Raw genomic sequence first — 24,232 nt, forward strand, 5'->3', positions numbered from 1 at the left:
CAAGGAACACCTGGTGGATTCGAACTGCCCACCTTTTGGTTAAGAGCTGTGGCACTTAACTATTATCCAACTGCACATTAGATATTACATATTATATTACTACAATAAAATAATGAGACTGTTGGTGTTTTTTTATCTAGACAAATATACCAAAAATATATATCCAAATGAGTTTTGCCCTAGGTCTCTTCCCATTTCTTTCTTCTTTTATGAGCCATATAATAAACTGATCTGACTGCCAAGTGTCCTTGAATGACCTGATGGTTAAAAAAATAAAAACAACTAACCTTCTCACAAAGGACAAAGATTTGTTACCATTGGAAACACTGAAAAAAAAATACAAGACTTTTTTTAGAAAGCCTTCCCACTTCTAACCTTGAAGGTTGAGTCTTACAAGAAAAATTATAAGGATGTTTATTAGAACCAGAAAATGAAACAAATTACAGTGCCAATCAGTGAGAACTAGTCTAGCTTTTATACTATATATTTTCTTTGCCTTCAAACATTGTCTACTTATAGTTAATACATTAAGCAAAGAAAAAGTTTTATTATAAAATCACTGCAATTTAAGAAGCGAGGTTGAGAAGGGGTTGCTTAAAAAACAATTTCATATTGAGCTTATAAAACTTTAATAAGACTTCAAAGCAAACCTGCTTTATATTACAGCTTCTTAAACTGAAGGATCCAAAGGACCTAAGAGAAAACAATGTACTTCCAAACAAACAGCTGCCTCGATGGCACAAAGAGTTCTTCCAGCAGCTATAGCGTATTTCTCTAGAGAAAGCCCTGTATGGGAAGCGATCTACTGTCATTTCATGAACATTTTTACTGGTATACACCTACATTTTTCAGGCCATCCATTGTCTATTGGTTTATTCTCTGAATATATGGGAAAAAATTAAGGGCCTCCTCAAAGGAGAGAAAATAAAGCAATATAAAATGGATGCCTTCACCAACACCAAATGCCACTGCCTCTGCCAGCCAGCTCAACTGGCAGCATAAGCTTTCTAGACAGCTCATTAGGGCTTTTGTGAGAGAGTCCTTAGTGCTACTTCTTCCAGGTCATTGTCTCAGACAGAGCAAAGCTCTAACAGGGAGGTGTCCTGGAAAGAGAAGCTATAATGACCTGAGAAGTATGTCACAGTGGCTCTGTTCCCCTAAGGATACGAGCCACATCTGAAGACTCTGACAAAATGTTTTGACATATCAGGTCCCAAAGTTCTCTTGCACTGAAGTTAATCTGATCCAAGAATTGGATTCCTCAACAATGCACTTTCTCAAAACCCTTCCCACTAACAAGCCTCAGTACTAACACTTAACCTTGGGTATCTGACTAATCAAACTCCTGTTGAGTTCACTGGACATCTTAGCAGAGAAATTAACTAAGGAAAAGAAAAATTACTAGGAACCTGAATAGTCCTACATATTAATTAACACAAGGCTCACTAAAACAAAATAGAAAAGAAACAATTTACCAGAGAGCCACAGAATAAGCAAGGGCCAGAGCCCTCTTGCTCACAGACAATACGCCCACAGATCAGACAGTTATTGATGAGCTTATGCTTCTGGCCCAGGCAATCACAAGGGTGGCGACCAGGGAGCAGGACCGCAAGCCTGTCCTGTCCCTCTTTTGTGTATAAATTGACAAACTTCGTCTTCTTCTTTAAGGAGTTACTGTTCTCTTGTGCCTAATGTACAGAGACATCAGAAAGAGCATCAATTAGGACAATGAAAACGGTCAAGGGAGAACAACCTCTGCCTCTGTCTGATAACATTTATACACTTCCCAGGAACTGTGGAAGAAGGGAGGGAGTGGGAGAAACACAAGGGAGTTATAATTAAGGGTCTGAGGAAAGGTTATATTCTAGAAAAACTAGCTAATAATCAACCTTACCTTTTCTGTTAGTAGCATTCAGTCCCCACTACGGCTGGTGGAGGTAAATGTAGCAGTCAAGGCTGTATATGTGACATTTGTAATTAAGAACAACTAAACTGGAGATCATAAGAAACAAGGATGCATCTAAAAGCAGACAGTATTCATGGATTTGGAAACATGGACAACCGATAAAATAAGAAAAATCAATAAAAAACTGACTCAATAAAAAATCAATAAGAAAAAGACAGACAACACAATAGAAAAATGCGTAAAAAAACCTAAACAGGTACTCCATAAAAGAAAATATCCAAATGACCAACAGACACATGAAAAGGTGATGAACTTCATTAGTCATCAAGAAAATGCAAAATAAAACCACAATGTGATACCACTACACACCAACCAGGTTGGTTAAATTGAAAAAAGGCAGAAAATATAAAATGCTGGCAAGAATCAGAGCAATTAGAATTCTGCTGTGGTGGGAGTACAAACTAGTATCTTCAAAAGCTGAACATATGCAAATCCTGTGACCCCGCAATTCAATGCATGGGTATATACCCAACAAAAAAAAAAACAGAAATGTGTAAATACGTTCACCCAAAGACATGTATAAGAATGTTCACTGCAGCATTAAAGTTAGAAATTACCCAAATGTTCAACAGTAAAACGGATAAATTGTGATGTATTCACTAAATAGAGCCTTACATGGTGTTATGAATTGAATGGCGTCTCCCAAAAATGTGTGTCAACTTGGCTAAGCCATGATTCCCAGTATTGTGTGACTGTCCACCTTTTTGTCATTTGATGTGATTTTCCTCTGCATTGTAAACCCTACCTCTATGATGTTAATGAGGCAGGATTAAAGGCAGTTATGTTAATGAGGCAGGACTCCATCTCCAGGATTAGGTCCTGTCTTAAGTCAATCTCTTTTGAGATATAAAAGAGAGAAGCAAGCAGAGAGACATGGGGACCTCATACCACCAAGAAACAAGAGCCAGGAAAATAACGCATCCTTTGGACCTGGGGTCCCTATGCTTAGAAGCTCCTTGACAGGGGAAGACTGATGACAAGGACCTTCCCCCGGCGGGGGCAGGTGGAGAGAGATAAAGCCTTCCCCTGGAGCTAGCTGGCACCCTGAATTCGGACGTCTAACATCCTAGACTGTGAGAGAATAAATTTTTCTTTGTTAAAGCCATCCACCTGTGATATTTTTGTTATAGCCCCAGAACCCAGACTAGATAATTCAGACATGTAGCAATAAAAATGAAAAAGTATAGCTACCCAAAACAATACAAATCTCAAAAACATAATGTCTAATTGAAAGAAGCTAGACACAAGGGGTACATACTATATAGCTTCATTCATATAGATTCAAACAGGCCAAACTAAGCAGTAGTGCTAGAAGTCAAGGAAGCGTTTTCCCTTGAGAGGGCTGTGATTTTTGGACATATGAGGGTGTCTTTTAAAGGACTGATATATAGGCATCGGGAGCCCTAGTGGCACAGTGGTTAAGTGCTCAGCTGCTAACCAAAAGGTTAGCAGTTTGAACCCATCAGCCTCTTCACTGGAGAAGGTGTGACATAAAGATTACAGCCTTGGAAACCCTATGGGCCAGTTCTACTCTGTCCTATAGGATCGCTATGAGTCGGAATCGACTCAACAGCAATGGGTTTTTTTTTCTGGATATAGGTATGGTCAGTTTAGAAAAATTCACCTGTTTGCTTCTGTATGTATGTTACAAAACAAAAAGTTTTTTGTAAGAACCTTGTTTATCAGCTTCTGACACTTAAAATCTATAGATGCCTCTTTTTGAAACCATGCTGTGGTCTTTTTCATTGCTTTCCCTCTAGATTGAGAGTTTCTCAGTCATTTCCAGAGACTGAAGTTTCAGAGAAGAGAATTATTCTTAACAGTTCTAGCGCACGGGGGAGTTCCTACATGGAAAAGAACAGGTCTTTGGTAATTACTGAATAAAATTACAAAATAAAGGTTTATGAAATAAGGCTTCAACAACTTCATTATTTCAACACTCTTACCAGAAAACATTTTCCTTTCTTAATGCTTCTACTCTTACCTTACTAAGATTCCATATACTTCTAATCACCATATATGTTAATATACACACACATACACAAAATATACTTTCTACTGAAAAAACAACTATTTTTACTTATAAGGGTAATACCAAAAAATCACTCAAAGTGATGTTCAGTAGATTACAAACTTAAATGTGAGAATCAAAACTTTTAAATATTGGATGAAAATTTACAAGAATATCTTTCTCACTTTGGGGTGGAAAAAATGTCTTAAACCTTAAGTAAGCCACAAAAAACATAAAACATACGCAAAAAAAGATCAACATATTTGACTGCATCAAAATTTAAAAACTCTATGCGTCAAAAGACTACCACTGAAGACAAAGTGCAGATTAGAAGAGATCCACAATATATGCAACAAAGGAGCAATACACAGAATACATAAAGAACCATGAATCAATTTGAAAAAGATCATTAGTTCAGTAGGAAAACAAGCCAAGGATATGAATAAGTAGTTTACAGAAAAGGAAACTCAAACACATAAGCCACCGCCACCCACAAAAAAAAAAAAAAAAACCTCCAAAATGACATCACCTCTTTAGAAATCATGGGATTGCAAACTTAAATAAGATACCATTTCTCATCCTTAAAATGGGCAGAATTTAAAAAGTCCGACAACACTATGTATTGTATTGGCAAAAGAGAAATCTCTGGCACTACTGGTGGAATTATAAAGCTGGTGCGATCACTTTAGAGACTAATTTGGTAGCACTGATAAAGAAAAATGAACAAAGCTTACAACCTGGCAATTCTAGTAACAAGCAAATACACCTCAAAGAAAGTCTCTCAAATGTACACAAAGGAGAGACGTACAAGAATGTTCACTGCAGCGCTTTTTATAATAGAAAATACTATAAAAGCACAAATATGTATTGCTATGCACTGATTTAATTGGTATAAGTGATTATACGGAGAAATTAAATCAATGTAATATTATATAGGACTTAAGAGTAACAAACCAAAATCTATATATCAGCATGCAGAACTCTAAAAAATACCAAGTTCTAAAAAAGGTTTGCAAACTATAACAGTATACCATTTATGTACATTAAAATACACTCACAAAACAGTAATTTTTATTGTTCATGGACACCCTATATATGAAAAAATGGGTTATTGGGATTCATACCAATTCACAATAGCACAGTAGGGCAGAAGGAAGCAGGACTGCGTATGCAGGGTTTCTCAACTTCGTACTTTGGCAGTATTCTTTGTTGTGGGTGTTGTCCTGTGCATTGTAGGATGTTTAGCAACATCCCCAGTCTCTACCTACTAGATGTCAGGAGCACACCCTGATGTAGCAACAACTGAAAACGTCTCTAGACTTTGCCAAGTGTCCCCTGGGAGTATAGGGAACAAAGAGGTTTTTGACTTTATCTGTAAGGTTCTATTTACTTAAAAAAAAAAAAAAGCTTGAAGCAAATACGAAAAAAGTGTATCACCACCATTCTGGGTGTTTGTTACACTACTTGTTATTCTTTTTTTTTCACCTAAAAAAAAAAGCTATTTATGTTCACTGTAAAAAAAAAAAAAAAGAAGAAGAAGAAGAATAAAGGAAATGCAAGTATAAAGATGAAAACTAAAACCCTGATTATCGTATCACGTAAAGAAAGAACACCCTTGACATTTTCCTTATGGCCTTTTCCACGTATGTATATGGTTCTACGGATGGAAATCCGTGGTGTACACGCATGTGGAAGGAGTCTCTGGACGGCGCAAATGGTTTAGTGCTCAACTACCAGCTGAAAGTGCGCAACCTACTAGCAGAGGTGCCTTGGAAGGCAGCCCTGGTGATTTGCTTCCAAAAGGCCACAGCCTTGAAAATCCTATGGAGCAGTTCTACACACATGGGGCTGTCATGAGTCAGAATCAACGGTAACTAACAACAAATATGTGTGTGTAAATATATGATTGTGTGTGTGTGTGTGTGTGTGTGTGTGTGTGTACGTATACATATATACATACTACCAGCCTTTTAGTTAGCAGCCAAACCTTTAACCACTGCATCACCAGGGCCCCATATACATATATATACATCTTTGATTCATGTTTTTTTCCACTTAATATTCTATGTTATATATTTTCCCAAGTTATATATTTTAAAGAACAATTTTATTAGCTGTATGCTATTCCACCAAATGAGGGAACAAAAATTTATTTAAATCTTTTTCGTACTGCTGAACAATCAGGTTAGTTCAATATTCAATATTATTAATAAAGACTATTTTTTACGAAGAATGTAAGTTTTTTCTGTATATTTCTGACTATTTCCTTAAGTTAAATTTCTAGAAGTAATATTAATAGTCAAAACTATATGAACATTTCCTCAGTTTTTGATGTTGACGAACTACCCCACAGGAAGCTTGAGCCACTTTATGTTGCCACCAGCAGAGTGTAAGAGATGCCTGTTTTAATACCTCACCATCACTGAGTATTTTCTTTTTAAAATCTTTGACAATTTGATAGGCAATATTTTAATGATTTAATGCATGTTTACTTGCTTACTGGTATGGTGACCAACCATTCTGTTTGTCTGGGGCTGCAGGGGTTCCCAGGCGGTAAGATTTTCAGTGCTAATGTTGGGAAAGTCATGGGCAAACCAGGACAAGTTGGTCATACTAACTATTAGTGAGATTAAACATCTTTGTTTAGCGGTCATTTGTGCTTTCGCTTTTACTTGCAACGGTTTTTGCTCATCTTTTTCCTATTGATAAAAAGCTTTTATTTATTTATCTTTAACTTAACATTATTGTAGAAACACTTTTCCATATTTTCAGCATGGTCACTGCACTCAGAATTTTTTGGTTACTACACTTCCGCTTTAGCTTAATTAACTAGTCCCTTCTTTTGTGAAATTTAGCCTGTCAAATCGCCATGATTACAAATATTTCTGGTTCACTCCACATGACTGTTATAAGAATCAAAAGACAGAATGTGAAAAAGTTCTAAAAGCTGAATTAAGATGATGATGGTGGTGGTGGACACTAGCTCAACAAGAGCTAGAATTGTGCTTTTTTTTTTTTTAGTATAAGCACACAACGAATGTTGAAAATGAAGTGCTCGTGCCCTGCCTTAAATATGTTCCATCATATATAATATACAGACACAGATGCATCTCAGTCTCATCTCTAAGCAAACATTACTGATATACTCATGCTGCCAAAAAAAGTCTACTATACAGAAAGCGGCATGTCATAGTTATCATTTTCTATCACGCATTTGTTGAAAAGCTGCCATTCAAGACCAATGTGTACACTTTGCTCTCTGAAATGCATTAGTCACTTGATCTTCTTCTCCATATGGCCAGAAACAGCTTCATTCTATAAGCACTCACCTTGGCCAAATCAAAAGGTGTTTTGACCTCTATGGCTGTGTCAGGCTCAGCAAATGCAGGGACTTCCTGTCTGTTTCTCCCTTTCCGTCTACTTCTCTTTATCTGGTCTCCTGATCTTTGCCCATCTAAAATTTCTTTAAATGAGAAAATATATATATATACACACACACACACGGACTGATGATAACAGAATTCATTGTTAAACTTCTAATAGCTAAAAAAAGAAGACAATTCTCAATATTTTGAGCCAATATATCAAGCCAGGCAGATTTTTAAATTAATTACCTTTCTCTCTCAAACCAGAATTAAATTTAAGCCATCATTTTCAAGATTGTATTCAATTATAACGAACAACAACAAAAATACTACTGATTAGGATTAAGAAATTGAATTAAAATCTGATATTATAGATTGTACAATAATCTACAGCTAAATATGAGTTAGATTCTTTAGTTTGATGCTCATCTTTTATACTGCTTAACTAAATGGTTAACCTCTAAATGCTATTCATACCATAATTAATCAACATTTTACTTTTGTCCAGGTACAAATATACCTGAAAATATAAAACTTTCAAATTATTCTGAAGCCACATTTTGTGTCTGGAAACAGGTATTCTTCTGATATTTTCTAAGTTGAAAAATTTGAACTAGAACAATATTCATTACAGATTATATAAAACTGAACTATAAAAAGGACACATTTGATTCTGCTTACACTAACTGTGAGGAAATGTAGGCTGACAGAAAGTACCAGATCCTATAAACCTAGTGTTGAAATAAAGAACATTTCATCCTTTACTTACCATCTTTTTTGAAGCATTGCTGCAAAGGATCAGAAATCGACTCCTGATCATTATTTTGCCATTTGATTATGAGCTCTTCGATGAATTGTCCTTTTTCCCCCTCATCTCCCTGGAGGAGGTCAGCAACATATTCTCGGATTTCTTCAGCACTCTCAATTGACAAAACATACCTCAGGAGGAAAAGATGTAAGCTGTTGAAACACAGCTAGCTTCCAATATGTTTTTCAATAATCACCAAGGTAGTAAGAACCATTAACTCACGAATCCATCAGAGTGTTTACATTGAGTCAACTGCTATGCTAGATGCTGGGATGGAAATCTGATTAGGGCCCTGACCTCCAGTAGCACATAATGTAACCTTCACACATATTCAACCACTTACTATTTATCTATATTTCTAGAATCACATCAGTGCTGTGAAGCTAGACTAGCGGGGCTGTCCCTAACACAGAAATAGCTCCTATAATTATACTTCTGCAATCATTACAGTTTCCTGTAAACAATAAGAATTACTTAATTGCTATATTGCAAAATCTAAAATCTTCCTACTTTTTGCTAACGACATGAACATATACTACAATCTAACCAGTTGCTGTTTCTATATTCAAGAATAGCATTATGTCAGAATACATAGATTTTAAGGAGATGTTATAGAAGATTCCTTAAAGTGAAATGAAAGTATAAACCAGTACAACTTTTCTAGAAATCAGCCAATATATTTCAAGTTCCTTAAAAATGATCCAAAAATTCTATTTCTAGGACCCTATTTGAAACAACACAGAAAAAACTTATGCGAAGAAGTTAACTGCATCATTATTTGAATGAGTAAAAACTAAAAACTATTTAAAATGTCTCTTGATAGGGGAAGGTGTAAATAAGTTCAGGTTTTTAGATTTTACATATGTAATATTATAACACCACTAAAAGTCAAATTTTTTAATAATTGTTACTGACTTGTGAAAATGTTCCCATTATAATGTTAAACAGTAGGATAGCTGTACAGCATATGGTCCCAAATGTATATATACATACACTTATGTACAGAAAAAGACTATTAGGCTATACAGTAAAATGAATGTCACTGAATGGTATGGTAGGCTGAAAGACAGTCTTTGTGTTTTTTTTTTTTTCTACAATGAACATGTTTTGAAAATGTATTACATTATAATACACTTAGAAAAAAATACACGAAGAACATGTGAAGATTGTTGAAATGGCAAATGTTTTGTCATCTATATTTACAATTTTAAAAATTATTTTAAAAAGATGATGAGAACATACTAATGGAAACGGTGGTCATCTATGGGTTGAGGCATTATAGTAATTTTAGTTTCTTCCTTTATCCTTTTCTGATTCTTTTTGTTTTCTATAGTGAATGTCTTAACAGTACATACAAATTACTTATAAATTAAGATATCAGACCTTGCAAGCATTGTAAGACCTGAAGAAATTCTAATTTAGACACACTGGTACAGGAAGCAAGAAAAATTATTATTAACTTTATATCCTTTTCCTAATGTGGTAGATTTGCAGAGTTATGATACACAGGTGAGCAAATCTGTGCCTTTAGGCTAGGGCTTCAAACTGGTTCGTTTGGGTTTGAACTCCTGCTGAGAATCTGCATTTCCATCCAGGATACAGGGAATCAGAATCTACGGCTTAACAAGATCTCCAGGTGATTCTCATGTATAGAAAGTTCTGAGAACCACTGCTCTACTAGTGGCTCTCAGAATTGGTCCCTAACCAGTAGTATTAGCATTGCCTGGGAACTTGTTAGAAATGAAAATTCTCAGCAGGGGCTTGAATCTGAACCAACCAGTTCAAAGCCCTGCTTTGGGCCTCATAAAGAGTGTATTCAAACCTACCATAAATTGAAAAAAAAAAAAGACAATGGCTTTTCAGAACTTTTACATTTTAGTCAACTTGATCCCCAAGTTTACCCAGACACTGTGGTGCAAACAGTTAGCATGCTCAACTGCTAATCAAAAGGCTGGAGGTTGAAGTCCACCTAGAGGCACCTTGGAAGAAAGGCCTGGCAATCTAATTTTGAAAAATCAGACATTGAAAACTCTGTGGAACACAGTTCTACTCTGACACCCATGGGGTCATCATGAGTCAGAATAGACTCTATAGCAACTGGTTTACTGGTATCAAAGGCTCACAGAGCTGCAAGGAACCTCAAGGGATTATTTAACCTTGGAGTTTTCAAACCATAGGGAAGAACTTAAAAGAATTCCAAAAACATTTGATTAAACTTCATTGTAAATATTTAACAAAGTATAATAAAGAACAGCATTCATCCAAATGTGTTATATACCAAATGTTATAAAAATGGAGACAATCAAAACAGATTTATGCAGACTGTGTAATAACGTTTATCTTGCTAACTCTGTGTACAGAGGTTCATGTTTTACAAATGTGTCACTGATTAGGAAGGTAGTAGCTCTATGCTGTCTTTTTTTTTTTTTAATTCAGGTCTATTCAAGGTTGCTCATATGAAATTGTTCTAGTACAAATTTACCACACACCTAGGTCATTTGTGATTAAATGTCATGCAAGCCCAGCAAATTTCCATAGTAAATGCTTTCATCTTGGCAATAACAGCCTCTTGTACAAGAACTAGTAAACATCTAACAAGTAGTTCAATAGTTACTATATCATAGGTAGTTTCAGTACTGAAGTTTTGGGCATTTCTTGTCTAACTTATACGTATGATTTAAAAAAAATGCAAGCAGGTGTTTAGCATAGTGATTCAACTTGAAAACCTATTTTTCTTCAAATTTCAAGAGTGTGGATAAGTTTAGCTGAAGAGATCTGGGGCTGCAGGATGAGCTGTAGAATAACCATGAAAATTAGAATTTTCTTGACACTGAAACCAAACAAAATACAATTGGATTCTGAGACTGAGAAGACTGCATCTATCATTCATATCCCATTTCCAATTGTTGATGCATCAAAAATCGCCTCAATGTTTTTTTTGTTTTTAACTGAGTGACTATTGTGGTAAATTTGAATTTACTTACATCTGTATTAATAAAAACAATTTTTTTTTTGTATTTTATATATCACAAATTCTCGTGATTTCATTTGGTAGCATTCCACTGCTTTAAAATAAAAGTTTAAAAACTACTTATTCAATTTAATCTTGCCCTCAAATAAGGGGAAAAGCCAAACCATACAATTTGGCTTTTTTTTTGGTAGGCCTTTCCAGTATTTTTTTGAGTCCTTTAAATAGGCTCTCTTAACTTTCTCTTTACCAACAAATTTTCTCCCAAACTCACCGAACTTCCTACAAAAGCCTTAGAATTGCAATTTTGGTTCCAGGGTCACTGAATTACTTTCGCTTCCTTAATTACATCCCATCTTTGTAGACGTTCCCACTCCGACTACCCATCCTTGAGTCCTCAGGTGAAAAGCCATCCCTTCCAGGAAACCTTCCGAGTTCTCAAATCTCAAGGAGGGGCCTTGATTTCCAGCTCCCGCAACACCCCCACGTCCCCCACCTTAGCACTCATCCGGGAAGCAGAACCTAACTGTACTGATCGTCTCTGTGGCCCTAGCATCTGCCAACAACAGATAAGTTAAACAAATCGACTGAAAGCAGGTGTTAGATCGTGTTCTCTATCTCCATTTCATAAGAATCAAAGTCTTAAAGATAAGCTTTGCTAGTTATTCATTTTATAGATGACGAATCTAAGGTACAGAGAGGGAAATTAAGTTACCCAAGGTTCCAAAGCAGGTATATTACAACAGAAAATAGAACCTGGGACTCCTGAGTCAGCAGCTGTCTGCGCCATACCACGCCCCCCCCCCCATTTAAATTCCTATTTGACACAGTTCAGACGGGACAAACTAAAACGTCCAGAGGAAGTGTTCTGGAAAGACCATTTGGTTATCCCTTTTCTCCAGAGAATTTCTAAGGACACTGGCTCCCGGGGCACTCTTACAGGTCTGATTGCCAGGGTTTTGGCATTTTCCTAGGAAAAAGGGTCCTACTGGCAGATCGTGGAGCCTGACAACCTATTCCAGAAGCTAAACTGTAAAGCCGAAAGCCAAAATTCGGCGCCTAGAAACCGACAACGGAGCCTTTATCACATTTTCCACTCATCAACTTTTCAGTCCTCCCCGTTTCCCCGTTTGCTCTGCCAGTGCACATTCCAAAGCTCCTTCCCGCCTCAGGCCCGAACCGGTCTCACTGCATGATCTCCTCGCTGACATCCAGGTCGAAAGTTTCCCGCAACTGTTGGGTGCACCAGTGAACCAGCTGCTCCCGGGACGCCGCCCCAGCCACCGCCATCTTTCCTAGCCGGAACCAGCTGGGCTGCCAAAGCCCCGCGTCCTGCGCCCCACTAGTCCCCTGCGCAACACCGACCTCGCTCGCGCGGGTTCCGCCCGTCGACACCGCCCGGAGTTGTAGCGTCGCCGCCACACGGATCTTGCCACCTGGGCCCCCTATTTCTACTTTTTTTGTTTACACTTGTCTGCGAGCTCGATCCGCTCGTGATTCTTCCACGTTGTCAGATATAGGACTCAAGGAAGACCATGGGGAATTCTGCAGAGAAGAAAGAGCAAATGTCTATAGAAACTACAGTTCGGGGGAAAAATACCCGAGGACCTGGTTTTATGTGAGACATTTAAAGTAGCACTTGGCAAAAGTAAGCGCTATTAAGTATTTGCTGTGGTTGCTGTGGTCGTTGTTAATAACCCCTGTAGTCTAGTACTAGGTTCACACTGCTAAAACCTCTTCCTGTTTAAATTTTTGAGCCAGATCTTTTCCAGGAGGGCCAAGACAATTCAGCAAGCTCAAGGGGGAAAAAACTTTTTAATAAAACAGATGAGGGGGTTTGATTCTGAAGACCTTCCACATTGAGTCCTCTGTGGTGACTTTTAAGACGTTTACGGTGACCAGATTTAAGAGTCTTCTGGGACAACGTGATGGGAAAAATTTAGCCAGACTTTTCCGTAGAGCATAATGTCTTCTGATTCACTGAATTAGTAAATTTCATTGTCTGGCTTTGCTTTACATTCATAGGTTAAAAATCCTTCAGCCCCATTAGCTGTTTACATAAAGTAATTACGGTAAATTGAATGCTGTTTCCTCTTTTTATGCTAACGTTTTCGTTGGCATAAATAATCAAGATCATATAAGTATATTGATTTAAATTCAATGTAGATTGTTTTGTTGTGAATAAATCTTTTAAATGTATGATTTTATAACATTTTTTAAAGGAAATACTCTGAATGTTAATAATGGGTGCAAGTTTCTGCTTTTTCATAAAAATCTGCTACATATAATACGAATTAATGTATCCAGATTGTTTATTTAGAGCTGTATGTGTTCAACCCCCATAACTAAACTGTTAACTTCTTGAAGATCGAGACTATGCCTTAAGTCTTTGTATTCCAACGTTTAGCACACGATGTATGTTATAATGAAATGACTAGGTCCGTGAGAATAACGTAAACATTGTTAATAATTGTGATGTGTAGTTATAATACCATATACAATCATTATCACATTTCAGCCTGAACAATGCAGGCATGCCCATTTAACATGACTTAAAATATCCTTTGATATAAAACTAGGCAGAAATTTTATCCATAAATACTACAACTATTCTTTAATGCGCCAGGCCTTCAAAATTTTCAGGTTCACACCACACAGCGCCCTGTATTTTATTACTGTAAAGGAGAAGCACTTTTGGAAAGCAAATATTTAAATTATAAGTTTTTACTAGGCATCACTGCTTTTTTCCTAACTTCTTTCCTCTAACTTGCATCCTTCACTGTCACCAGCTGTATTAAAAACAGAAAGCTACAAGCAAAAACAAACAACACAGCTATAATAAGATGTAGACTCCCCTTGTGTGCAAAGATATATTTGCAATTCTTTCTAGCAATTTACTCGGCAAGTGGACTAGGAGAAAAAGCTAGTAGATTCTCTCTGAAGTGCCAGTCTTCGCTAAGATCTGGGATGTGAGTTTGAGTTAAGTAATTCAGACCAATGTACAAAACCAAACCAAACCCATTGCCTTCCAATCGATTCTGACTCCTAGCGACCCTATATGACAGAGCTAGAACTGGCCCATAGGGTTTCCAAGGAGCGGTTGGTAGATTCCAACTGCCGACCTTTTGTATAGTACCAAAAACCCACTGCCATCGAGTCGATTACCGACTCATAGCGACCATACAGGACAGAGTAGAACTGCCCCCATAGAGTTTCCAAGGAGCGCCTGGTGGATTCTAATTGCCGACGTTTTTGGTTAACAGCCAGCTCTTAACCACTATGCCACCAGGGTTTCCTTTGGATAGTGGCTGAGCTCTTAATCACTGCTCTGCAACCACTTTAACTGAAAAGAAAATCATGCGCATTGAAGAAGAACCCCTGTGCCTAGAGATGGGAGGCGTGAAGACCAAGAACAAAAGAATACCCTGAGGCTTGTTGATTTTCCTGGTAGGAATTTGGCTGTAATCTTAGACTCCAGGGTTTAGAGGAAACGACAGGTAATTTTCAAAGCTTTTACTACTATTGTAATGTTAATTTAACCCGTTGCCTAGATCCTTTGCTTTTGTAACATAAGGTAATTGTTGATTCCAGCTAAAGTACCGAGTACCCTATGTTATGGGAGAGAATCAATGCCCTACGTAAACTTTCAGGGTTGCCTTTCAAGTGAGCGTTTAACAGAATACATCCCAAGGCACTGGGATGGGTGTTACAAATGGATGGTATTCAGAAAGTGAAAATCGCTCCCCAGGGGTGTTGTAATTGGAAAACAGCCACCGGGACAGAAAATAGCTAGTTACCAGCTCCTTTTCTAGAGTTGTGTTGTTCACTGTGTGTCAGGGGTGTAGGTCTATACCGTTAGTGTATTTGGCCAGATTTTAAAGAGCTCTGAGACCATACCGGAAACCCTGGTTGCATAGTGGTTAAATGCTACGGCTCCTAATCAAAAGGTCGGCAGTTTGAGTCCACCAGGCGCTCCTCGGGGCAGTTCTACCCTGTCCTATAGGGTCGCTATGAGTCAGAATTGACTCGACGGCGATGGGCTTGGTTTTGAAGGAGACCATACCGGTCTGGAAAACGTTTTATTCATTTTATGTATGTATGTATATATACATAAAAAATTTTATGTATATATAATTCGCCTAGTTTTTCTTTTAAGTCTGTCATCATCCTAAACACATAGAAGAGGCCTGTAAATAAATTGTATTAGCTTTCTTTTCTCCCACTCCATAGAACTGTTTTAGTATGAATGCTGTAGAGGCAGAATGCTGTAGAAAAAAAGCTACCTTTATTTTGATTTGCATCAAAAAACTCGCTTAATTTCAGGTTTCGCTTCCAGAGTCAATCATTACGCATCGAACCCTGTAGTAACTTTGGGAGAAATGTTGGAATTCGCTGTCTTTGTCTGCTAGGTTTTCTTTTCTTATCTGTCCGCTTCACGACTCTAACATCCACACTTGGGGCACCCTGGAAAGCGTCCCGGTACCGCCCATCGCGGGCGGCGGCCAATCACAAGCCTCAAGGAGTTGGTGGACTTAGCGGCACGGCGCGGAGTCCTGGGCCGTCGCCGAGGGACACTCGCGATTGGTCCGGGGAGTACGGCGTGGAGCCAATGGGGGCGGCGGCTCGGGAGAGCCGGTGGAGAGCGCGGGAAGGCGCGGGATATAAACGATGGCGGGAGATTCGTTTTCGGGTCCTTGTCCCGAGAAACGTCCTCGGCTGGGGAGCCAGTTGGCTACTTTCATCTCTTCCGGTTTCAACATGGTGCGGACTAAAGCAGACAGGGTCCCGGGCACCTACCGAAAAGGTGAGGCAGCCGACGCGGTCGCGAGGGCTGAGGGACCCCGAGCAGCCTGGCCTCGGGAGGGAGGCCGGGCTTCCCCGGGCTCCACTCCTCCGGCCGGGCCGAGGGGGCGCTGCTGGGAGCGGGTACCCGGCTGCCCCCTTTCCAAGCCTTGGGCTGGGCTGTCCGAACCCGTCCTCTTCTTGACGCCCTCCTTTGCCTCTCTCCGCAGTGGTGGCTTCTCGAGCCCCCAGGAAGGTGCTTGGCTCCTCCACCTCTGCCACTAACACCGCGTCGCCCTCGTCGCGGAAAGGTAAAACGCGCCCTGCAAGCTCCTGGATTAAGAGGAACCCTCCCAAAAGGGAATCACGCCTGGCGCCACGGTCCTTCTGACCCGCAAGTCCCCAGACCCAGCTTGGAATTTATTTGCCGTGAGATCCTCACGCCCGAATGTCTTCCTTGCCCTTTGATACAGTGAGGGGGCCTTGGCCTTTTGGCGGGCTGGGGTAGAGGTGGGGGTCTAATGGAAGAGAATTTCAAGACTTGGGGTTAGGGATGGACACAGTTGGACTTCAAATGTTTTTTCTTTTTTGGTTTAGCGTTTTTTATTTTTCTTAATATCCACAGATGGTTTTTTCTTGTAAGGGACTATTTAAACCGCCCCCCCCACTAGATTAAAATTAGCACCATGACTGACAGTGCTGATCACATAGTCTTCTAGTGTAACCGTTTTTCTGTTGTTTCCTCACTTTTTTCTCCTTTTCTTCCTTCCTCTCTTTTTCCCTTCCTCCTCTTTTTTCAAGTATTGCGTCTATATATTTTCCAAGTTTGCAGCTTCTGATCTGCCTTGGGGAGAGTAGGAGGGGAAACCAGGCAAGGGAAATAGCTTCACACTGTTCCTTCTGCTTGTGCAGAGGAGGAGAAAATACTGTGCCATCTGGTACTTAATTCCTTTCAGGAGGAAGTTGAGCGGCAGGTAGATTAATTCCCTGGTCTAGTTAAGAGCATAAAGGGCTATGTTAGAACCAGGGCTTTGAACCGTTTTGAACCGGTTCTTTCCAGTTCGAGCACCCGCTCATAATTTGCGTTTCTGCCCCGGATATAATGAATCAAAATCTACATTAATGTATTTGATTCAGTATATCTGGGGTGGAAATACAAATTCTGAGCAGGCAGCCGAACCGGAAAGAACCAGTTCGAAGCCCTGGATAGCACTTCATGGATTATTAACTCAAACTTCACCTTATTTTAAACATTTCAATAGAAAATATTTACTTTTTCAGTCTTTTCAGATAAAAGGGAACAGTAGTCAAAATTTTTGAAAGATTAACTAACTGAGAATATATTATACTCTGTGTGGCACAAATGGTTAAGTGCTCAACCACTAGCCCAAAGGTTGAACCCATCCAGAATTCACCTTGGAAGACAGACCAGGGGATCTGCTTCCGAAAGGTCACAACCTTGAAAACCCTATGCAGCAGTTCTACTCTGCACATATGATTTGGCATGTGTCAGAATGGACCCAAGGGTAACTAACAATAATGACAAACCACTTGACTAAATTCCATTAGGGCCACATTCCATCCTCTGGCTCACTGTTCAATCACTAGAACCAAATGAATAGGCCCTTAAAGAATATGCATTGGGCAGCTTATGTATCAGGCACCCTTCTAGGCATTTTACACATCTCTATTTTTAATTCCAATAAATAATTGTATGAAATTGACAATCTCATTTTAAAGATGAGGAAATTTCAGCCTAGGTTACATAACTTGGTAAATGCCATGCAACTAAATCGGCAGAGCTGGGTTTGAACCCTGTACTGGACTATCTGTTGCTGCTATATACTTTGTAGTGGCAAAAGCATTTCCACGAGTTTCCTTCAGGAAAACTATGAACCAAAGGATCGCTATTTTTTTAAAGGCCATTTGTACCATTTTGAAAAACTATATAACCTCATACAGTCTACGTGGAAGCAACTTTTGTAAGCTTTCTGTAACAGCTAGAGTTTGAGACAAATGTGTTTAAAGCAATAGATACATGTATCAATAATTTATTCCCACTGATCTTCTGTTCATTATTTTTACAAAGGACAGGGATTTCCCCTCAATTTTTCCACTTTATCACTCTTAAAAGATAATCAGGAATTGGATTTACTTTTTGAGCTGGAAGGAAAGGAGCCCAGGTGCTTTGAAAAGTAGAACCAATTTTTGTGGAAACTTTCACATTGCTGTGTACTTGTTTTGCCTCTTCTATGTGCTTTAACTAAATAACCTTATTAAGTAAAAATTTGACAGTCCATATTACGCAGTACCACCTATACATTAGGAAAAAGTCTGTCAAACTTTAGTATGAGAGTATTTGAACAGATGCTTATGGAGAAAACATGAAAAATATTTTCCAGTTGTAAAAATTTTCAGTACTATTTTTATAGACTGAAGGATCGCTATCAAACTGAGCTTCAGTGACTGAATACAGCTTTATCATGTTACATTTCCTAATTTTAAGATGTATGTAATACCATTTCACAATGCCCTTGAGAATTTGGTGTTAAAGAAAGGAATTAAATTCCCCCTTAAGGAATGGCAATTGTGTTCTTATTTAGTTATATTTGTTTATGTTTTACAGCTGAAAATAAGTATGCAGGAGGGAATCCAGTTTGTGTTCGCCCAACTCCCAAGTGGCAAAAAGGAATTGGCGAATTCTTCAGTCTGTCCTCTAAAGATTCAGAAAAAGAGAATCGGATTCCTGAAGAAGCAGGAAGTAGTGGCTTAGGAAAAGCAAAGAGAAAGTAAGTTTTTATTTTCTGAAATATTAATAGTTACATTCTGGAAAATAAAGGACAAATGGAATACTGAGTAACTTTGAAGTTTCTCTTCAAGCTGATGATACAAACCAAAGGTTTTTAAAACTTGTATTAAATCTTTTATTATAAGTCACGTCCCAAATTTCAAACATCAGTAAAAGCTATTTTAACCCATTCCATTCACTCAAAGGGGAACAGTTCCCATTCAAATGATAAGTGCTACATTATTAACCATGAACCGCTTGTCTTTATTCTTTAATTTTCACTATCTACATTCTATAGTTTTTGTTTTTTTTTTTAAAGCTATTGTCACTGAGAGTCCTGGTGGTGCAGAGGTTAAGAGTTTGGGTGCTAACCAAAAGGTCAGCAGTTTGAATCCACCAGCCACTCCTTAGAAACCCTATGGGGCAGTTCTTTGTCCTATAGGGTTGCTACGAGTCGGAATCAACTCAATGGCAACGGGTTTGGTTTTTTGTATTTTCACTTTGGTTTATTCTACCTTGAATTCCATCAACCCCACCTTTCCTAGTTCAGCTTCCACAATATATAACCAACATAGAAATGTTGGAAAATACAGAAATCCCTTCACCTAGAAACAACCAAGACTGACACCAAGGCATATTTTCTTTTCAACGTCTCTGTAACACTTAAGAACAAAACAAGGTGAGGATAAATCTATACACACAGATTGAGGGCAACCTTCTTAAGAAACTAATCAAATCATTTTTTTTCTTTTTTTTAAGTTTTAAGACAGGTAAATGTTCATAACACGTGTTAAGCAAAAATTCTGGATACAGAAGTACGACCTTTTGTGTTAAAAATGTGTATGTACTATGTAAAAACATAACAAATATCAATAGTGGTTATCTCTGGGTAAAAATCTCATACTCACCAGTTGTCAACAACAAACATGCATCACTTTTAAGAATCTAGGGGAAAAAAAAAGCCACTTGGAAAAAAGACAATGGAAACCTGTTTTTTATAATTAGATTTGTAAGTAATGGTGTTCAGACTCTCTAAACAACGTTTAAATGTTTTGTTTCAAAAATAAAGTGCTTGGCCAGGGTTGGGGAGAAGGGGGTTGGCAGGCATGGTGAGCAGGCAGCACCAAGTCAGGGCCATGATGATGCCCTTGTTATACGAGGCCCTGCTGGTAGGCAACACTTGCACTTTTCCTGTGCCCCGCCAGGACCCAGCGATCCTCCAATGCACAGAGTAGCTAGCTGACAAGCTGTGCAATGACCACGCAGACATGGGCAAGAGGATGGTGGCTGGGCTTGGGCTGGGGTTGCTGCTTCTGGCGCTGCTCCTACCCAGGCAGGTTTACTCACAGACTGCTGCAGGCAGAGCAGGAGGTGCTGTGGCTGCCACCACCAAGGGAAGCACTAGTACTCTGCAGGCTACAGCCAGCATCCTTGTGGTCTCCCTCTCCCTTCTCCATCTCTACTGCTAAGAGACACAGGCCCAGCAACATCTACAATTCTCCCACTTATCTTCTAAAATCCAATCCAAATAGCATCTAGAAATCCACTGTGGCAAGGAAAAAACAGATCTTCATCAAATCTACTAACTCAACACCTTATTTTATTGATACAGAACATGTTGAGAATCCCAAAATTGACAGGTATGAAGACTATCTGAAGGATTTGACTAACTGAAGAATGCCAATATTATAGTTGCTGAAGTTTCAGGTATGCGACTGAAGAGAGAGGGAGACAACATGGAAAGTTAACTAAAGATACGATTTCATTAAATGTAACTTAAGGAATATGAACATTTTAGATTTCACCTTAATCTAGATAAAAAAGGGTGGGCTGTGGAATGGAGATTCAGTTTTCTCTTTGGTTCATGAAAACTATTAATATAAAAAGCTTTCACGATTCTATTTGTGTGTACATTGGAAGGAAACCGCAGATGTTTCAGTAAATCTTTGATGGATTGTTTAAGCAGTGCTAATTTAATGCTGACATTCTCTAGATAAAGTTTTACATTGCTAAGCTTTCATTGTTGTCTTGGGAATTTAACTTTGGGGCCTTGGATTTGACATTGCATTTGACTTGGTATGTAGTATTTGACATGTGCTAGGGCAATGATGGATTGGACTCTACTCCAAATCCAGCTATCATGAGTAATGCTTGCATTTCCGTTTATAAAGTCAAATGGCAGGAATTTCCCATCATGCATTCCCACGCAACAAGAATGCCAGATTCATTTAGCTTGATTCCAAAAATTAGAAGTGTACCAACTTCAACTAACCTTAAGATGCTTTTTATTTCTGAGTATTTTGAATAATTTTTGCAATTTAAAATGTGATCTGTTTTGAAGGCATATCTGACAAATTTTGAAGAGGCCAACAAGAACGAGCCAAAAATAATGTAAATCATGTAATTCAGAAGAGAAGACTGAAATCTCGCCTGCTTTAAATTCACTAACACTCTTTCTGTAAACACTGTTTGTTTAACTTTATGGATCAGAATTGCCACATCTGGAATACTTTCTATATCAGTCAATATTTTTTAATAGTTAGAACCTGGTTCTAAGTCTAATGACTTGATTCTGGAAAGTAAATCCTTTACAACTGCTTTGATGTACAGACACTTTTGTAGAAATACTGTCATGAAATCTTTGGTTCACATGGTCACACACTGATGTTTAGATGTTCCAGTATCCAATATGGCCATAGTAGTCTTATAATAACCAAAGCCAATATTTGCCATCTTGAGGAACCTACAGGGGAACAAACAAATCTGTAGATCTCAACCTATGGAATATGAATGAATACCCCCTTTTGCTTCATGTCTGAACATGGTGCATCTGTTTTGGATTGTACATTGTGTAATTTCTCACGTTACGGAATTGATTAGCATTGAACACAAACTAAAAATAAATGGCTGAAAGAGCAATTAAAGTATTTGGCATAAATGAAATTATGTTTATGCATATAAAATTTTAGAAGTTAGTCAATACTGTTCATAAGGTCATTAGTAAAGGGTTTCTGAGTTCCCACTATCCACCTTGTAAGATATTTGAAAAGAATGTTCAGCTCTGTAGCAGTAATAATCTTAGGCCTTTTTGCTACATCACTATTATGATTTGTGGTTTCAGTAAAGATACTGATTTTTAACCAAACGGGATGCATTTTTAGATAGAGCTATTTTAATAGACTTGCTTTTATGGCCCTATTAGTCTTTTATAGTTTCCTCTCATTGTCTGGGGCAACATTCTTCCTTGTTCTTTCTTTCCTATTCTGTGAATAAGCTAATAGCTTTAATAAGCTAATATTAGCTCTAGACTATATTTCAATCCTCTGAATTATTTGTGACTTCCATTAAGGAAATAAAAATTTTTGTCAATACAGTCAAATATGACTATAACACTGATCATTCTAGGAATCAAACTTATATCACAGGCTTTCCCTCATATGGAGAGAGATTTTCTAAAGAACTTTAATCCATGGTATAATAAAATCTGTGACATAATAATACTCTTCTAAAACTAGGTAACAGAGTTTTACATTATTCATTTAGGTGCTTTGTTTAGACTTGTCTTTGTTTAGGAAAATTGTAATTACCTCTTTATTGAAATAGCGAATGAGTTTATTGAAGGACTTCTACTCTAAATTCCTTAATTCATATTCTGAAATATGCTTACTCCTGTGGCCTTATTTTTCTCCCAAACACAGGGTAAACTTTCATCAGTTGTATAGGGATAATCAGAATAGAGAAAGAGTATCCACCTTAATGAACTATGATGCCTAAAATAAATCAGGCCTTTTGAAAAAGAAAGTTTTGGTAATGAAAGTGTTCATTTGCTAATTTAATTTATTTTCCAGGAAAATGCAATGAAGAGCTCTCTATAATCTAATAGTAGGTAAATCAGTGATAATCTTATACGAAGTCTGAATACCTGCATTTTCACTTCCTTCTTTGACTACCTAGCTCTATGACCACTCAGGCTCACTAGATCTAATTTGATAACTAAGGATATTAGAGTAGTGCTCACAGAACTTCTCCAACTCTAAAAAAGGAAGCTGATTTACGATTATGTTTTAATTGAATTTTTCTCTAGAAAAAGCATAATGAGTGCAAAATGGCTTTGGGAAATGTAAATTATTTCTAATCTATGACTACGATATGCCAATTTAAACTATTTTTGGATTTTTAAATTAGGTAATACATTCATATTGTTCAGAAGGGTATATAGTCAAATATGACAACTTGTCCATATATTTTCTCTGCTCAAGTGGATTGGTTAATTTTTTTTGTTTTTTATTATCACAGAGTTCTTGCTGAAAGATTATACTGTTTATCAGTACACTTAGCAACATGTTGAAAGGTACTACAGAAATAAAGATTCCCTTTTTAATAAAAATGGCCACATATCCTAAAGGAGAAACATTGATTCTGCTAATTAACAGGCAAAATAAATTGTTAAAAATTTTGTTGCACTAATACTTGAAATTTGTAGGTTTGTCAATTAATGGAGTTTAATTTTCTCCCATTTCGAGTCACTTGACCAGACTCACTGCACTGCTAGAAGTTCCTGTTTATGCAGATGTGTAACGGTTTTTGTTTTATTGTTTAAACAGTTGATACTTGGGTGTCTATTGAAGTTCTCTGTTCTTTCCACAGAACACGTCCTTTGCAACCTGATCACACAGATGACGAAAATGAATAGAACTTAATTCACCTTTGACTAATGTCTCCTGTTTACTTTGGTATTCTAGGATGTAAATTTGCATAAATATATTTGTTCTGATTAGGTGTGTTGAATAGGCATTTGTTTGAAAGATTAGGCTTAAATTTATTTAAAAGCAAGTAGTTATGACATTGGAGAGGTTGTAAGAATAATATACAGCTACTTAGCTTTGTATTCAACATAATGCAGTATGTGGTTTCCTCTTTTTACCTGTTATTAAGCTTCTTGATTTTGCTAAAAACAAATCATTGCATAGTGTTCTGATTACAAATCTGTATTTGAGACTTGCTTAGATCTTTGTATTGCTGCCATTTTTATTGGCATTTGATTATTGGAATAGTGCCATATTTTTGTTCCTTTTATTTGCTTAAAAAAGCAGAGTTAGATTTTTGCACATTAAAAAAATTCAGTATTAATTAAACTGAATCTATAGCCATTTTCAGAAAGGGGTCAAAGATGCAATGTTGAAAAAAATTTGGATGAGTACCTTCTGTTTAGAATAATTTAAGGGTATTTTGGTCCTGAGCGTTTAAACGGTTGATAATCAAAGCTGCCAACAAAAAAAGGTAAAATACTAGCATAGAATTAGGAACGTTCTACAGAGCACATGGAGAGCAATTTTCCTAGAATATGCATTTGGATTAATAGCATAAAATATTACCCTTTTGGCCTGAATTTTTGAAATTGGAAATAAACCAATAAAACATGAAAGACAAATTATGCCATAAACCCAGAGGTATGTCTGAAGTCCTCACAGCTACCATTATATTTTTCAAGATAACGAGGGGTATAATTGAAGAGGTGCTTATAATATTACTTGGTAACTGATA

The 24,232-nt window shown here is 37.6% G+C and overlaps 2 protein-coding genes across 8 annotated transcripts in view; one reads left to right on the plus strand and one right to left on the minus strand.

The window, feature by feature from the left end:
- Positions 1–12,438, minus strand: part of TRIP4 (thyroid hormone receptor interactor 4) — a 64,980-nt gene extending 52,542 nt beyond the window's left edge. For 3 of the 6 annotated variants that reach the window (XM_003418356.4, XM_064267413.1, XM_064267412.1), the window contains exons 1-4: positions 12,308–12,438; positions 8,112–8,281; positions 7,307–7,440; positions 1,476–1,688 (exon numbers count right to left, since the gene is read on the minus strand). In XM_003418356.4, coding sequence (XP_003418404.1) covers positions 1,476–1,688; positions 7,307–7,440; positions 8,112–8,281; positions 12,308–12,408 — 618 coding nt within the window. In that variant the 5' untranslated portion in view covers positions 12,409–12,438. Of the gene's footprint in view, positions 1–287; positions 1,452–1,475; positions 1,689–7,306; positions 7,441–8,111; positions 8,282–12,298 lie in introns of those variants that run through there. The other 3 variants (XM_064267411.1, XM_023558342.2, XM_023558343.2) reach the window with 3 other exon arrangements.
- PCLAF (PCNA clamp associated factor) lies at positions 12,396–24,232 on the plus strand. Of its 2 annotated transcripts, none has more exons than XM_010598039.3 (4): positions 12,396–15,922; positions 16,131–16,211; positions 18,527–18,689; positions 23,336–24,232. In XM_010598039.3, exons 1-4 carry the CDS (start codon positions 15,787–15,789, stop codon positions 23,379–23,381), a joined length of 426 nt encoding a protein of 141 aa, XP_010596341.2. In that variant the 5' UTR covers positions 12,396–15,786; the 3' UTR covers positions 23,382–24,232. The 2 variants fall into 2 exon arrangements, with proteins under 2 accessions (XP_010596341.2, XP_064123490.1); XM_064267420.1 differs by lacking the exon at positions 23,336–24,232 and adding an exon at positions 20,301–23,327.

Source organism: Loxodonta africana, chromosome 13 (genome assembly GCF_030014295.1).
Source record: "Loxodonta africana isolate mLoxAfr1 chromosome 13, mLoxAfr1.hap2, whole genome shotgun sequence".
NCBI lineage: Eukaryota > Metazoa > Chordata > Mammalia > Proboscidea > Elephantidae > Loxodonta > Loxodonta africana.

Bases quoted from the DNA above. Each gene is read 5' to 3' on its own strand.
- PCLAF (XM_010598039.3), top strand. From the start codon at position 15,787: ATGGCGGGAGATTCGTTTTCGGGTCCTTGTCCCGAGAAACGTCCTCGG. The intron at 16,212-18,526 runs GTAAAACGCGCC...TATGTTTTACAG, and splicing joins GTCGCCCTCGTCGCGGAAAG to CTGAAAATAAGTATGCAGGA. The intron at 18,690-23,335 runs GTAAGTTTTTAT...TTCTTTCCACAG, and splicing joins TTAGGAAAAGCAAAGAGAAA to AACACGTCCTTTGCAACCTG.